Source organism: Ctenopharyngodon idella, chromosome 7 (genome assembly GCF_019924925.1).
Source record: "Ctenopharyngodon idella isolate HZGC_01 chromosome 7, HZGC01, whole genome shotgun sequence".
Lineage (NCBI taxonomy): Eukaryota > Metazoa > Chordata > Actinopteri > Cypriniformes > Xenocyprididae > Ctenopharyngodon > Ctenopharyngodon idella.
The window spans coordinates 27,802,767-27,819,186 of record NC_067226.1 but is presented as its reverse complement, the minus strand read 5'-3'; the positions used below and the strand labels follow the sequence as shown (position 1 = coordinate 27,819,186).

The window sequence follows — 16,420 nt, the reverse complement described above, 5'->3', positions numbered from 1 at the left end:
GAAATCCGAGGGTTTCTGAACCAGACGGCAACGTCATTGCACCTTTTGATGTCCAGAAAGGTATTAAAGACATTGTTAAAATAGTCCACTTGACAGTGGTTCACTACGTCAACTGCGCAGGAGACTGACATAGAAGAGAAGAAATTGTTGAATAAAGTCATTATTTTTGTTTTGTTTGTGCACACAAAAAGTATTCTGGTCGCTTGATAACATTAAAGTTGAACCACTGCAGGCACGTTGACTATTTTAACAATGTCTTTAATACCTTTCTGGACCTAAAAAGGTGCAATGACGTTGCTGCCTATGTTTGGATCAGATACCCTCGTATTTCATCAAAAATATCTTAATTTGTGTTCCGAAGATGAGCAACGGTCTTACGGGTTTGGAACGACATGAGGGTGAGTAATTAATGACAGAAATTTAATTTTTGGGTGAACTAACCCTTTAAACCATTGAAACTTGGTCTTTCTAACCTCCTTCTAACATTGTCATTTACTCACCCTCATGTCTTTCCAAACCCATAAGACTTTTGTTCATCTTAAGAACACAATTTAAGGTATCTATAATAAAACTGGAGACATTTCTGTCCCTCCATTAAAAATGTCATAAAGGCAACAAAATAAATCCATATGAATCTTTTTTTTTTTTTTTTTGTTAATATATATAAATATATATATATATATACACAGTGGCAAAAAAAGTATGTGAACCACTTGCAGAATCTGTGAAAATGTTAATAATTTTAACAAAATAAGGGAGATAATACAAAATGCATGTTATTTTTTATTTAGTACATAAAAGATGTTTACATATAATCCACAAGACAAAAAAAATAGCTGAATTTATTAAAATAACCCCATTCATAAGTTTGTTAACCATTGATTCTTAATACTGTGTGTGGTTACCCGGATGATCTATGACTGTTTTTTTGTTTTGTGATGTTTGTTCATGAGTCCCTTGTTTGTCCTGAGCAGTTAAATTGAGCTCTGTTCTTCAGAAAAAATCTCCAGGTCCTGCAGATTCTTCAGTTTTCCAGCATTTTTTGCATATTTTGCAGTGACTGAATGAATTTGAGATCCGTCTTTTCACACTGAGGACAACTGAGGGACTCAAACACAACTTTTAAAAAAGGTTCAAACATTCACTGATGCTCCAGAAAAAAACATGATGCATTAAGAGCCGGGGGTGAAAACATTTGGAATTTGAAGATCAAGGTAAATTGTATTTCATTTGTCTTCCAGGAAACATTTAAGTATTTTCTGTTGCTTCCGAAGGGCAGTACTAAATGAAAAAAAAAAAAAAAAAGATATTCAAGCGAAATAAGAAAAATTTGGACCTCTTCATCCTGTTCAAAAGCTTTCACCCCCCGACTCTTAATGCATTGTGTTTCCTTCTGGAGCATCAGTGAATGTTTGAACCTTTCTTAATAGTTGTGTTTGAGTCCCACAGTTGTCCTCCATGTGAAAAGATGGATCTCAAAATCATTCAGTCACTGCTGTAAAGGGTTCAAATATGCAAAAGATGGTGGAAAACTGAAGAATTTTTGGGACCTGGAGATTTTTTCTGAAGAACAGAGTTCAGTTTAACTGCTCAGAATAAACAAGGGACTCATGAACAACCATCACAAAACAAAAAAACAGTCGTAGATCATCCAGGTAAGAATCAATGGTTCACAAACTTTTGAACTGGGTCATTTTAATAAATTCAGCTATTTTTTTGTCTTATGGATTATATGTAAACATCTTTTATGTAAAATATCTTACTCAGGACAGTACTAAATAAAAAATAACATGCATTTTGTATTATCTCCCTTATTTTGTTAAAATTTTGCACATTTTCACAGATTCTGCAAGTGGTTCACATACTTTTTCTTGCCACTGTATATATATATATATACAGTGGGTACAGAAAGTATTCAGACCCCCTTAAATTTTTCACTCTTTGTTATATTGCAGCCATTTGCTAAAATCATTTAAGTTCATTTTTATTCCTCATTAATGTACACACAGCACCCCATATTGACAGAAAAACACAGAATTGTTGACATTTTTGCAGATTTATTAAAAAAGAAAAACTGAAATATCACATGGTCCTAAGTATTCAGACCCTTTGCTCAGTATTTAGTAGAAGCACCCTTTTGATGTAATACAGCCATGAGTCTTTTTGGGAAAGATGCAACAAGTTTTTCACACCTGGATTTGGGGATCCTCTGCCATTCCTCCTTGCAGATCCTCTCCAGTTCTGTCAGGTTGGATGGTAAACGTTGGTGGACAGCCATTTTTAGGTCTCTCCAGAGATGCTCAATTGGGTTTAAGTCAGGGCTCTGGCTGGGCCATTCAAGAACAGTCACGGAGTTGTTGTGAAGCCACTCCTTCGTTATTTTAGCTGTGTGCTTAGGGTCATTGTCTTGTTGGAAGGTAAACCTTCGGCCCAGTCTGAAGTCCTGAGAACTCTGGAGAAGGTTTTCGTCCAGGATATCCCTGTACTTGGCCGCATTCATCTTTCCCTCGATTGCAACCGGTCGTCCTGTCCCTGCAGCTGAAAAACACCCCCACAGCATGATGCTGCCACCACCATGCTTCACTGTTGGGACTGTATTGGACAGGTGATGAGCAGTGCCTGGTTTTCTCCACACATACCGCTTAGAATTAAGGCCAAAAAGTTCTATCTTGGTCTCATCAGACCAGAGAATCTTATTTCTCACCATCTTAGCAAACTCCATGCAGGCTTTCATGTGTCTTGCACTGAGGAGAGGCTTCCGTCGGGCCACTCTGCCATAAAGCCCCGATTGGTGGAGGGCTGCAGTGATGGTTGCTTTCTACAACTTTCTCCCATCTCCCGACTGCATCTCTGGAGCTCAGCCACAGTGATCTTTGGGTTCTTCTTTACCTCTCTCACCAAGGCTCTTCTCCCCCGATAGCTCAGTTTGGCCGGACGGCCAGCTCTAGGAAGGGTTCTGGTCGTCCCAAACGTCTTCCATTTAAGGATTATGGAGGCCACTGTGCTCTTAGGAACCTTAAGTGCAGCAGAAATTTTTTTGTAACCTTGGCCAGATCTGTGCCTTGCCACAATTCTGTCTCTGAGCTCTTCAGGCAGTTCCTTTGACCTCATGATTCTCATTTGCTCTGACATGCACTGTGAGCTGTAAGGTCTTATATAGACAGGTGTGTGGCTTTCCTAATCAAGTCCAATCAGTATAATCAAACACAGCTGGACTCAAATGAAGGTGTAGAACCATCTCAAGGATGATCAGAAGAAATGGACAGCACCTGAGTTAAATATATTAGTGTCACAGCAAAGGGTCTGAATACTTAGGACCATGTGATATTTCAGTTTTCCTTTTTTAATAAATCTGCAAAAATGTCAACAATTCTGTGTTTTTCTGTCAATATGGGGTGCTGTGTGTACATTAATGAAGAAAAAAAATGAACTTAAATGATTTTAGCAAATGGCTGCAATATAACAAAGAGTTAAAAATTTAAGGGGGTCTGAATACTTTCCGTACCCACTGTATATATATATATATATATATATATATAATCTTTTTCTGATTTAAAGATGAACGTAAGTCTTATGGGTTTAAAATGACATGAGGGTAAATAAGTAAATGACAGTTAATTTTTGGATGAACTAACCCTTTAATGTACTACAGCAGTCATATTCTTCAACCACTTCACACATTCCCTCATGTGTCTATCTCATTACAAGACTATATTGTTTAACATTATTGATGGTTATGTAATGAGAAATGTCATGAATGTGCTCTATTGCTAGGACTCCAATGATGATCACTCATTTCGCCACCTTGACTTTGGGATCCCCCTTGTTGAGCATGAAGGTGCTGTGCTCCCATCTTCCCTTCATCTCAAACCAGCTTCAATTAAGATCATCATTGAGGGAGAAGTTGTAATGGAAGGTATTAAAGTCTTGCCAAAAGCTGTGTGCATTCTCTTTGGACTTTCATATGCACTGTGTAGCCCTCTCATCAATAATTATGGCTCAAATGTAAGAATTTTATCTAGGGGAACTTCTAAATTAACAATAACCTGGTGAGAGGCACATTTCTAAATTTACTTAATGTACAAAAAAAACCCCAGATATTCAGATACCACTATTAGTGTCAGTTTAGTGTTTTATAATTAGACCGTTGAAGTAACTACAGACTAAAGTTTCAGTTACTGTGGTCCAACATTACCAAATGTAAATAACCAGGACCATACGTTTTTTCCTTTCTCCACAGCAAAAACACCAGAATGTGAACTGAACAATAAACATGCATTTATTAAACTGAAAACGTTGTTTTTTTCCTTTCTCTTCAAATGAAGTTCAATCAATGAAATCACAATTCACACTCACACAAGTCCAGAAAATCACATTAAACCACAATAAACCCAAAGTAATGTACTCTACCCAGCTGGGATTTTAGTTTGTTCGTTGGCGCGCTATGTTGGAGCTCGTTGTAATTTGACACCACACGGAGTACTCACAGGTCCAGAGAAAACGCGATTCCAGGAAATCGTTACCGACCCCAAATCAGGAAGCACTAAGGAAAGAACAGCCACAAACTGGATACATCCAGCGACGATGATCAGCATGTCCAGACGAACTCCTCCATCCACGAACGAATCCCGATTTGCCTCAGCAACACAGCACCTTTGATCTCTCCTTCCGATCACTCCGTCATCAGTGCACACTTCTCAGACACTTTCGATCACTTTTTCAGTTCAATCGGCTTTTCAAAAGCAAAGTTAAATCCCTTTCTGAACTCAATCTTTTGGATATTCAGTTCTTACAGTCTCTTAACTTTTAAAATCGTTAAGCTCAGTCTTTTTTTTGTTACTAATCCTCACTTAACTCTCTACCGACGACATCAGGCTGTATTCTTTTTTCTCCGCCCCTCGAACTCCAGGGGTCACCATGAGAGCACCTCATTGGTTAAACAGATTTCCAATAAAATAAAAATACGTTTTCTGTCATTTTCCCCTAAATTTCAACCGCATTAAAACTTTGTACGCTAACAAGATATGAATTACTTTGCAAATAACTTCACCCTCAAAAGAAAAAAGATGATGAAAAAAAATAATGGTTGCGATCCCAAATGTGAATTCACATTCCAATATTCAAATACTCATAATCACAAAAGCAAATAACTTTTATAACACTTTTTCTCTTTTTAATAAAAACTCCCATAAAGATTTTTTTATAAAAATAATACCTTAAATTTAGAAGGGCTCTACATTCTCCCCCCACCAAGAATCGTTATGTCCTCATAACGAGGGAAAACATAAAAGAAAACATATCCATTTGCACAATAAAGAAATTTGTATCACCATAGGAACCCCCTTTTGTACAGTTACCATTCAATATATTGAACAACTACATATGCACAGCACATATTTCCCAAAGTAAACGAGCAAGTTAAAATCACTTATGAGTCAACCTTTGAACAGCAATGACTTAATTTGGGCTTAAAGTAACTGCACAGGTACTCAACCTTTTTGAGGGCACATTCATCCACAAGTATGCAGTAGAACAGTATCTAACAGGGTTTACAGCTTTTGTTTGAGCGAGGACAGGCTCAAATTTAGGCACCCCAAGAGTATCATATGTAAACCTCTTAGGCACAATTCTCTCTCTTTGAGACCTCCTACCAGTTTCAGATACATTATCAGAGATAGTCTGATTTACATCACTCTGATCCACACTCACTAGGTCTCGCACAGGACTTGTAACAGTATCACAGAGATCTGACACAAGACTCACATCTTGCAAATTGACAGAATCAGTTTCTGATAGAAGTCTCGAACCAGACTCTATAGATTCATCTGTTTCAACTCTTTGAGGAATCTCAACTCGTGCATCAGAGTGTTCCACATTCTCTGTGACATTCTCAGAAACTACTGCATTCTTCTGAGAGGTTTCTATTCTCTTAGGAGTCAACTGCCGGTTCTCCGGTAAAGGAAACCACACTCCACACATTTCATTCTCACTATCAGAACTCTCATCAGCATTCTGATCAACCCTGGTTTCTGCTTCCTGTATTACAGGTGCATCCTTCGCTTTCTGCCCTGGATTCTGACTCTGTTTAACATTCTTCCTTCGCCTCAGAACTCTGTTCCTGGGTTTCGAGACACTGTCAGGAACTTGACGCTGTCTCAACCCTTGTCCAACAGGAAGAATGTGATTCCTATGCAGAATCTTGACAAGTCCAGTTCCACTCTCTGGCTTAAGACGAAACACAGGTAAATTCGGCATTTGACTTTGGACAATGTAGGGCTCAGCACTCCATCTGTCCGCCAACTTGTGTTTCCCTTGCAATCCAAGATTCCTAATCAGGACTCTATCTCCAGGAACCAGGTGAGAGTAATGCAGTCTCTGATCATATCTTCTCTTATTTCCTGCATTTTTCTTTCCAGCTTTTTCCTCCGCCAGCTCGTATGCAGACTTCAGCTCCCGCTGCATGGTCTTGACAAAGCGCTGGTAAGACTTAGTGGAAGTACCATCACTAGACACACCAAAACTCAGATCTATGGGCAATCTGGCTCCGAACATAAGGAAGTAAGGCGAGTATCCCGTGGCTTCATTCAGGCTGCTATTGTACACGTGTACAAGATGTCCAATGTGACGGCTCCACTGCTGTTTCTGCCTTGGATCCAGGGTCCCCAACATGTCCAAGAGTGTCCGGTTGAACCGTTCAGGTTGTGGATCACCCTGGGGATGGTACGGTGTTGTCCGGGATTTCTCCACTCCTAACAGGTCAAACAACTCATGGATGAGCCTGCTCTCGAAATCCCTTCCCTGATCCGAGTGCATCCGTCTAGGCAGACCATAGTGAATGAAGTATTTCTCCCACAGAACCTTTGCAACTGTGGACGCCTTCTGGTCCTTAGTCGGAAACGCCAGCGCATACCTCGTGTAGTGGTCTGTGATGACGAGGACATTACAGATGTTCTGAGAGTCTGGCTCTATGGATAAAAAATCCATACATACAAGATCCATAGGTCCATCACTGGATAAGTGTGACAGTGGCGCTGCTCTCTTTGGCAGAGTCTTCCTCTGGACACATCTGGCACATGTCTGGCAGTACTTCTCTACCTCAACCTTCATCCGTGGCCAGTAGAATCTCTCTCTTACCAAGCCATAGGTCTTGTCAAAACCCAGATGTCCAGAATCATCATGAAGCGACCTGAGAACTACTTCATGGAACTTCCTGGGCAGGCACAACTGCTTACGACGAGGTTTGTCTGGGGCTTGAGTGCACCTAAACATCACGCCATTCTCCATTACTAATCTGTCCCACTCCCTCATGATCAAGGAAAGGTCCTTGTGAGCTTCCTTCCTGATCTTGGACAGATCTCCTCCTTTAAGTGCTCTCCATATCTCTCCAAGACAAGGATCCTCCTGCTGAGCATGTGACAGATCCGCAGAACTCAGTTTTGGAATCATAGAAGTATGCAGAGTGGCTAAGTTACAGTAAGCTCTGGGGACTGATTTAGGAGATCCTCCCAATGACGTGACAATCCTGCTGGCAGTTGCAAAGCAGTTGGACTTGTCCTGCCCTGGCAGCATACACAGGGATCTCACTCCAGATGATGATATATTAGTCCACTCCTGGTCCTTCACTCTCCTCTGCGAACGACGAGACAAGGCGTCAGCATCGATATTTTGTCTCCCAGGCCTGTACTTGAGACTGAAATCGTATGCTGAGAGGGCTGCCAGCCACCTATGTCCTACAGCATCCAGCTTGGCTGTAGTCAGAACATAAGTTAACGGGTTGTTGTCTGTCTGAACCTCAAACTTAGCTCCGTACAGGTAATCGTGTAGTTTGTCAACGACCGCCCACTTTAGCGCCAAGAACTCAAGTTTATGGACTGGATAGTTCTTCTCAGAAGGCGTCAAACTTCTGCTGACAAAAGCCACAGGCCTTAACCCTTGTCCTTGGTCCTGGTACAGAACGCCGCCCAACCCTTCACAGCAAGCATCAACATGTAGGACGTACGGAAGCTGGGGGTTGGCAAAAACTAACACAGGAGCCTGGGTAAGCCTCACCTTCAACTCATTAAAAGCAGCTTCACAAGCATCAGACCATCTACTCCCAAATGGATCAGAGGCTCTGTACACTACTCGTTCTGGGTCGGGTCCAGCTTTGATCTTTTTCAAGCTTGCAGCAGGCAGACACCCTTGCAACAACTGATTTAGAGGGTAGGACACTTTAGAATAGTCTTTCACGAATCTTCTGTAGTATCCACAGAAACCCAAGAAAGAACGGAGCTCTGACACATTTTGCGGTCGAGGCCAAGATTTTACAGCTTCTATCTTTGAGGGGTCTGTTGAGACACCATCTTGAGACACAATGTGTCCAACATAGCTGACAGACGTCTGGCAAAAAGTGCACTTGTCCAAGGATAGCTTCAGTCCTTCGCTCTGTAACCGATCCAACACCTTGAGTAGCCTCTCCTCGTGCTCCTCCAAAGTCCGTCCAAAGATAATGAGGTCATCCAAGTAGACCAACACTTCCAAAAGGTTCATATCTCCCACCGTCTTTTCCATCACTCGCTGGAAGGTCGAGGGAGTCCCACAAATCCCTTGTGACATCCGTTGGAATTGGTAAAACCCCACTGGGCAAATGAAAGCAGTCTTCTCTTGATCTTCTTCACTCAGTGGGATCTGGTAATATCCACTCCTAAGGTCCAATACACTGAACCACTGACTTCCATTTAAGCAGGCAAAAGCATCTTCAATGCGGGGAACGGTGTATTGGTCAGGGATTGTTCGACGATTCAGCGTTCTGTAGTCCACACACATCCTTATCTGGCCGTTCTTTTTCCGGACTACGACGATAGGTGAAGCGCAAGGACTTCTGGAGTCTGCAATAATTCCAGCCTCCTTCAACTTCTCCAAGTGCTGTCTAACATCCTCAATGTCGGCAGGTGCAAGCCGTCGAGACCTCTCACGAAAAGGCTTATCCTCTGTCAGTCTAATGTGGTGTTGGGTACTCTTCGAACATCCCACATCAAATTCATCGCATGAGAAGACATCCTTCCTCTCCAACATCTTTTTGGCCAACCGCTGTTTCCATTCTTCAGAGACAGGGGAATCGCCAAAGTTAAATGAATGCTTGTTCAGCTTAGTCTGACCACTATTCTCTCTGGGTTTAGAGACTGTAGACACGACTTCGACTGGAAACACATGAGCGATGGGCATTCCTCTTTTAATCATCACTGGACGAGAGGAGACATTTCTGATTGTAACTCCAATCCTTTTTGACTGGACAACAGTAGTAGACTGCACTTCCGCCGCTACTAGCAGTTCCTCAGGAAATCGTGATTCCTCCGGCTTATCTACTAACAGGGTCTTACCAGGAGGAGCAGCAGGATATTTCAGCATCCCATAAACCCTAGTACTCTCCCCTGGAGGCAATTTCACCGGTTTAGAGCGAAGATACCAGACAGTCCCTCTACTGTCGTCATCGTCACACTTTTCAATAGCAATGATCTGTGCATAAGCATTCTTCATCTCAGGATGGACAGTCAAGGTGTGAAGAAACTCATGTCCTACTCTCTCTCTGCATGCTTCTACCAGCTTCTTCACCACAGATGTATTTGTTCCCACCAGAATATTTACATCTCCTTTCATGACAGGATCGGGACAGACCAGCACAAGTGCATCTATGGATTTCGTCACTCCTGCCACAGATCCTGGAAACTCCAGCCTTAAAGACAAACAGCCATCATATGGGTACCGCTGCATGCTCAATCCCCATACTTCCAAATTTTCTATTGGTGTCAATGGCAGATGTTTCAAGTATTTCTCATAGAAAGATCTGTATAGCAGAGTGACTTGTGATCCACTATCCAGCAAAGCCTTAGCATAGATCCCTTCCACCTGGATAGGAAGAACAGAGCTAGGTCCCACTAACCCGCTCGGAAGAACTGCTGGCTCAACTTTGACTCTTTTGCACTTTGTGGAACGTGTCTTTCCCGGAGCTTCAGGCCGTTCCTCTACTGAGCCCCGGAGAAGTTTCCCGACGACTGTCTCATTTTGATGAGTCGCTGGTTAACTCTCCTGAGATTTTCATCCTTTGTACAGTCACGCTTTAGATGCCCATCTTCTCCACATCTGTAACAGAAGACATTGGCTTTATTAACTGGTCTGGTTGGTGTTTTACTCTCTGCAGTCACAGCTAGACTGTGCAGGGCAGGACGATCATGAGTTATAGGTTCCTTTGCTGCTGCTGCCAAACGAGATACCTCGTTCTTAAGTCCTCTTATCTCCCTCTTTAGCTTTTCTACCTCTGAATCGCCCATGTTAGGGCTAGTAGATGACCCATTTCTTGAAGGGGATACCACAGAGACAGCTACATTGGACTGTGCTGAACTCCTGTTTTTCAACAGAGATTCTTCTTCTCTTACTTCCTTCATTAATTCATTGAAGGAAGGAGGGGCACACAGCTTATGGGTCATTCTCAAGCGCATAGCCACTAGGTCACTGGAAAGGGCACCTCTGACTATTTGTTGCATTCGAAGATGATTCATGGCAGAGTACTCGATACCTTTCTTCCTCAGCATACTATGCAGCATTCTGTCCAACCTCAGTATGTAGGCTGAGAGCTTTTCTCCTTCACTCTGATACGTGCTCCGAAACTTTAACATCAAATCTGAAGCATCCTCAGTAGTGCCAAACGCAGACTCTAGTGCACTAAGATAGTCACTGAAAGTAGCAGATGGGTTGCCAGTCTTCTCGAACCAGCACCAGCAGCCTACTTCAGGTCCTCCAAATTCTGCAGGGATAGACATCTTGAAAATGCTATCAGCTGTTTCAAGCAAGACAAACTGCAGTCGCTTAGTTTTATCAGAGCGACGATCAAGCACTTTGCATTTTCCAATTCCCAGAACAGCATCCAGCACACTATAGATTATTCTGTCTTCACAATCTGCAGATACATTGCTCAGAATAAGAACTCTATCCAGCTCAACATCTTTCTCTCTGCACCAATCAATAATCTCGCTAACCTCCATTTTGTTCACTTGTGTCATTTACAATACGTGCTCAGAAAAACAGGTAATGGCTGTTTAGCATTAAAGCTCTTTAGACAAAAATCTCAAAGAAACACAGTATGCAAATGATTCACTCTTAATTTTTTTAGAACATACAAGTTCACTGGTTTTTAAAACACAATCTGAATAATCTGTATGATCCCGGACGAGCCCCCACAAAAATGTAGCCCTCTCATCAATAATTATGGCTCAAATGTAAGAATTTTATCTAGGGGAACTTCTAAATTAACAATAACCTGGTGAGAGGCACATTTCTAAATTTACTTAATGTACAAAAAAAACCCCCAGATATTCAGATACCACTATTAGTGTCAGTTTAGTGTTTTATAATTAGACCGTGGAAGTAACTACAGACTAAAGTTTCAGTTACTGTGGTCCAACATTACCAAATGTAAATAACCAGGACCATACGTTTTTTCCTTTCTCCACAGCAAAAACACCAGAATGTGAACTGAACAATAAACATGCATTTATTAAACTGGAACTCTTTTGATTCGTTGTTTTTTTCCTTTCTCTTCAAATGAAGTTCAATCAATGAAATCACAATTCACACTCACACAAGTCCAGAAAATCACATTAAACCACAATAAACCCAAAGTAATGTACTCTACCCAGCTGGGATTTTAGTTTGTTCGTTGGCGCGCTATGTTGGAGCTCGTTGTAATTTGACACCACACGGAGTACTCACAGGTCCAGAGAAAACGCGATTCCAGGAAATCGTTACCGACCCCAAATCAGGAAGCACAAAGGAAAGAACAGCCACAAACTGGATACATCCAGCGACGATGATCAACATGTCCAGACGAACTCCTCCATCCACGAACGAATCCCGATTTGCCTCAGCAACACAGCACCTTTGATCTCTCCTTCCGATCACTCCGTCATCAGTGCACACTTCTCAGACACTTTCGATCACTTTTTCAGTTCAATCGGCTTTTCAAAAGCAAAGTTAAATCCCTTTCTGAACTCAATCTTTTGGATATTCAGTTCTTACAGTCTCTTAACTTTTAAAATCGTTAAGCTCAGTCTTTTTTTTGTTACTAATCCTCACTTAACTCTCTACCGACGACATCAGGCTGTATTCTTTTTTCTCCGCCCCTCGAACTCCAGGGGTCACCATGAGAGCACCTCATTGGTTAAACAGATATCCAATAAAATAAAAATACGTTTTCTGTCATTTTCCCCTAAATTTCAACCGCATTAAAACTTTGTACGCTAACAAGATATGAATTACTTTGCAAATAACTTCACCCTCAAAAGAAAAAAGATGATGAAAAAAAATAATGGTTGCAATCCCAAATGTGAATTCACATTCCAATATTCAAATACTCATAATCACAAAAGCAAATAACTTTTATAACACTTTTTCTCTTTTTAATAAAAACTCCCATAAAGATTTTTTTTATAAAAATAATACCTTAAATTTAGAAGGGCTCTACAACTGTATCTCAACTACCCCAAATCAATGAAGAACACATTCCAGTTCATCCAACAAGTACTTCTCATGTTGGGCCACAGTGAACTAAAACCCAGCTTACAAACATTAAAAAATCAACTTACAATTTGATTTTCACAAAGGAATTGTGAGAAGCTACCTTGACTGTTTTTGTTCTCAAGAAGCACAATGTGAATCTTTGAACGGATTCTTGTTCAGATGGTCCAGTCACTGCAGTAAGTGCTCTAAAGTTTACTAGTGTTCTGCGCTAAAAGTGTACTGTATGTTTAAAACGGCATATTGTTGCTCTATTGATACAAGTTAAGTTGTCAACTCAAAAGTTGTCACCAGTTGGAGTGTGTGCGTGCGGTCTTTTTCCCTAATTTTCATTGTTTAATGCTTGTCTGCATATTGTTGAATACTGTGTGTTCATGGATGCACCGATACCGATACCAAGCTCATGTACTTGTACTCGTACTCGTAAAAATACCCCCGATACCAACGACCGATACCTCACGTGACGTAACTGACAGAATTTTCCGTGCCACAATGTCAGCCTCAGAGGTGTGGAAATACTTCAAAATTAATGATGACAACACACACATTGCGAACTGCATGCTTTCAATCACAATTCGTTATCGATTAGTGAAGGCGGGATAGGCGGAATCGCGCTGAATGACACAGACCAGAAGTGCTCTCTCTCTCTCGCGTGTGCTCTCTCTCTTTCTTGCGCGCGATCGGTTCTCCTTGCGCCTGAATGGTCAAATGCACACACAGTTGTCAAAATGTCCATCATGTGGAGTATCTCATACAGTCGGTTATGGCTTAAGCGGACGTAAACATTTGGGTGAAAACAGGATATGTGTCAGTAGGCTCATCCATGGATTCGGTCTTAAAGGGACCTTAGCCTAATTAAATATTTGTCAATAATGTTAATAAAACAACAAAAGATAATAAATAAATGTATACATGGTATATAAACCTACTGTATCTTGAAAACAAGTTTATTTAATTTTTGTTCTTTAAGTTTGTGACAAGCACATAAAAATGTATTACTTTTTTAATTAGAGTAATAATAAATAAGCTGTCCTACATACTGTGCTTGGAAAATTGCAACATCACCAAAAAAAAAAAAAAAAAAGAGAGAGAAATTAATAAACGTATAGGCATCGGTATCGGTGAGTACCAGAAAAAAAATATCGGTACTCGTACTTAAAAATTGGTGTTGGTGCATCCCTAATTGTTAAGCAAAAAGATTTGCTTATGCAAAAATTTTTTACTTGTCTTTTTGGTTGACAAGTTGAGTACATTGAAGTATTTCCTGTTGTTGTTGTTTGGTCAACAATAAAAAAGAAAAAAAACATTGAAATTTTATTGTTTAATTTCTTCAAATTAATACAAAAAAAAATCTAAATTTTAGTATAATTTTATAAAATTATAAGACATTACTTAAATATAACATTTATTTCTACTTAAAATCATTTGTTTAACCTAATAGTTATTTTATAAAACTTATGCTCAAAAACATTAATAATGTGAACTAATGAATTTCAGTAAAGACTACTAATGTAAACTTGATTTGTCTACTGCACCACTTAAGATTGAATGTTCATATAACGTAACCTGTGTAGTTTCATCCTGTGTAAAAACTAAAATGGATTAGTGCAACGGGTTACCACGCAATTTTCTAGTAAAGTCAACTAATAAGAGATATAATCTGTGTGAAATTATCTGATAAGTCTGTGTTTAAAGCCCTTGTTTTGTGTGGTTTGTGTTTATAAAGCTGTTGAACAGTTCCTGTTCTGACCGGCAGGTGGGGCTGTTTTCAGTCGGAGGTTTCGAAAAGAATAAATCATCACTTATTTTAAAGAGCTGATGAGGTAATAATAATACAACTCTTCAGCGAAATTGAGAATTTAGGTCTAACTTCTATAAGTGTTTGTTCTCAGCCTCTCAGACAAAGATGAGATTCAGTACTGAACCACTGGTCTGACTGATGTCTGACTAATTTTTTTTTTTTTTTTTTTTTTTTTTTTTAGCAGCCCGAGGACCTCCTACATAGACAGATTCTGTGGATATGACAGCAAAATATGAACATAAAACAACAGAGACAAACGTGGGATCTTGATGTATCCATGTAGACAAATAAATACAACAACACAATTTACATTAATTAAAAAAGGTACTGCACAGTACCTTGAGCATCTTGATTAAGTCCAGAGTGGATGAAGGACATCAGCACTAAAAGCAGAAGAAACACAGATATGAAGCATTTCCATTCATTCAACACAATGTAACATTCACATTCAACATATGATGTTATTCTCATCAACTAATGTAATGTCAGACTGGTTTCAGTAGTGCTTCTGCAATGTAGTCCTTCGCTTGTTTTGTTTGTTTCTGAAGTTCAGGTGTTTTGGTCCCTCTTCTTGTATTTTGCTTTTCTATTTCTATTTATGATCCATATCTTCTTTGTATCATTCCCTCTGTTTGCTTCCCCTGTTTGTGTTCTGCTCATTTAATAATATATAGAACCTTTCACACCTCTATGACATTATTAAATCACAATACATAAAAATTCTCTTTATAAAGACACTCGCATACACACGTTACAAGCAAATATTAACATTAATGTGATTAACGTTTCACACCACTGATTCTTCACTGAAACAAAACAAGCTACAGAAGCCCAAACCAAATTAGGTCAAAGTGTTTGAGACACACAACATCACTTTCTGTTTGACTGTTTTGACATCAAATTAATTGTGACTTTATAGTGGCCCCAAAAATAATTTGGACATTTAGGTACCTAAGTATTTTGTACAACTTAAATGAACCAACCCCAGTTCCTTTAAAGTGAACCAGAAAGGGAACAACAAAAGGACCCAAAACAAAGGTCTTAGTATAGTTCTTTTATGGCGTCTGATCATTTAGGGTGTGGACATGCGTGTTATATTGGGCCGAGACACCACTGGAGTTTTTGAAAACACCTTTAAATTTAAAAATCCAAAACTTATTTGCATTACATATTAAAAATGGCATTTTAAAGAAATATAGCACAAGCAAAGTTCAATCAAAACATTTCTCAAAATAATTTATGGAAACATGTTGCCTTAGACACTTTTTGGCTGTCAAGTGTTAGTGGAACAGGCTCATATGTTGATGTAAACCTGTGGTTATTCTGACTCCTGAATGATCTTGAGAAGACCTGATTTCCTACATCCACTAAATATGACACTAAGATCAACTGGTTAAGTTAGTTCTGAGAAAAAACTGAGCATCATTTCTTGGCTGGTGACACTTAAAGTGTGATAATAAAACATGATAGAGAAGCTGACTGTGTGTTCGATTACTGTTCTCAATCTCTCTGAGCCTCTGATGGAGAGTTTTTAAAGAGCAACATACAACACAAATGCATAGTAACAAATACATCTGATTTATCTGAACTACTTGAAATAGGATGAAAGAGAATTACAACAAAACAACATTTCACATGCAGCACAGATAAATGCATGCTTTCTAAAACTCTTTATCTGATCAACATGTAACATCACACTGAATTTAAACAATAAACAGTGAAACTATGAATTCAGACACTCCCTGAGCACAACCATTATTTTATCTTTAGCTAAAAGCATTGTGCAGAAAACAGAAACATAGTATAGAATATGATTAAAATACTCACAGAGTATGAGAGGCAGTGCACTGGACCCCATACTGTCAAATTAATGGACTGTTTTAACAGTGCTGTGTGTGCTAAAACATACACTTCCTGGACTCACTCACAATTTTGCCTAAGAACACAGCCATGAATAAAGACTGGTTCAAAAACATCCTCCCAGAGGAACTTCTCCCAACCATCCAAGAACAGTTTGGTGACAAACAATGCCTTTTCCAGCATGATAGAGCACCTTGCCATAAGGCAAAA

General features: G+C 39.8%; 2 protein-coding genes across 3 annotated transcripts in view; one reads left to right on the top strand and one right to left on the bottom strand.

The window, feature by feature from the left end:
• LOC127515292 (Fc receptor-like protein 5) overlaps window positions 1-16,420 on the top strand; it is a 487,356-nt gene that overhangs the window by 374,162 nt on the left and 96,774 nt on the right. The gene's annotated exons all lie outside the window — the stretch shown is intronic.
• LOC127515290 (Fc receptor-like protein 5) overlaps window positions 1-16,420 on the bottom strand; it is a 241,516-nt gene that overhangs the window by 181,899 nt on the left and 43,197 nt on the right. Inside the window, exon 1 of one of the 2 annotated variants that reach the window (XM_051898776.1) lies at window positions 16,178-16,376. The exons of the other annotated variant lie outside the window; for it this stretch is intronic. Coding sequence (XP_051754736.1) covers window positions 16,178-16,208 — 31 coding nt within the window. The 5' untranslated portion in view covers window positions 16,209-16,376. Of the gene's footprint in view, window positions 1-16,177; window positions 16,377-16,420 lie in introns of those variants that run through there. 2 annotated transcript variants of the gene reach the window in all.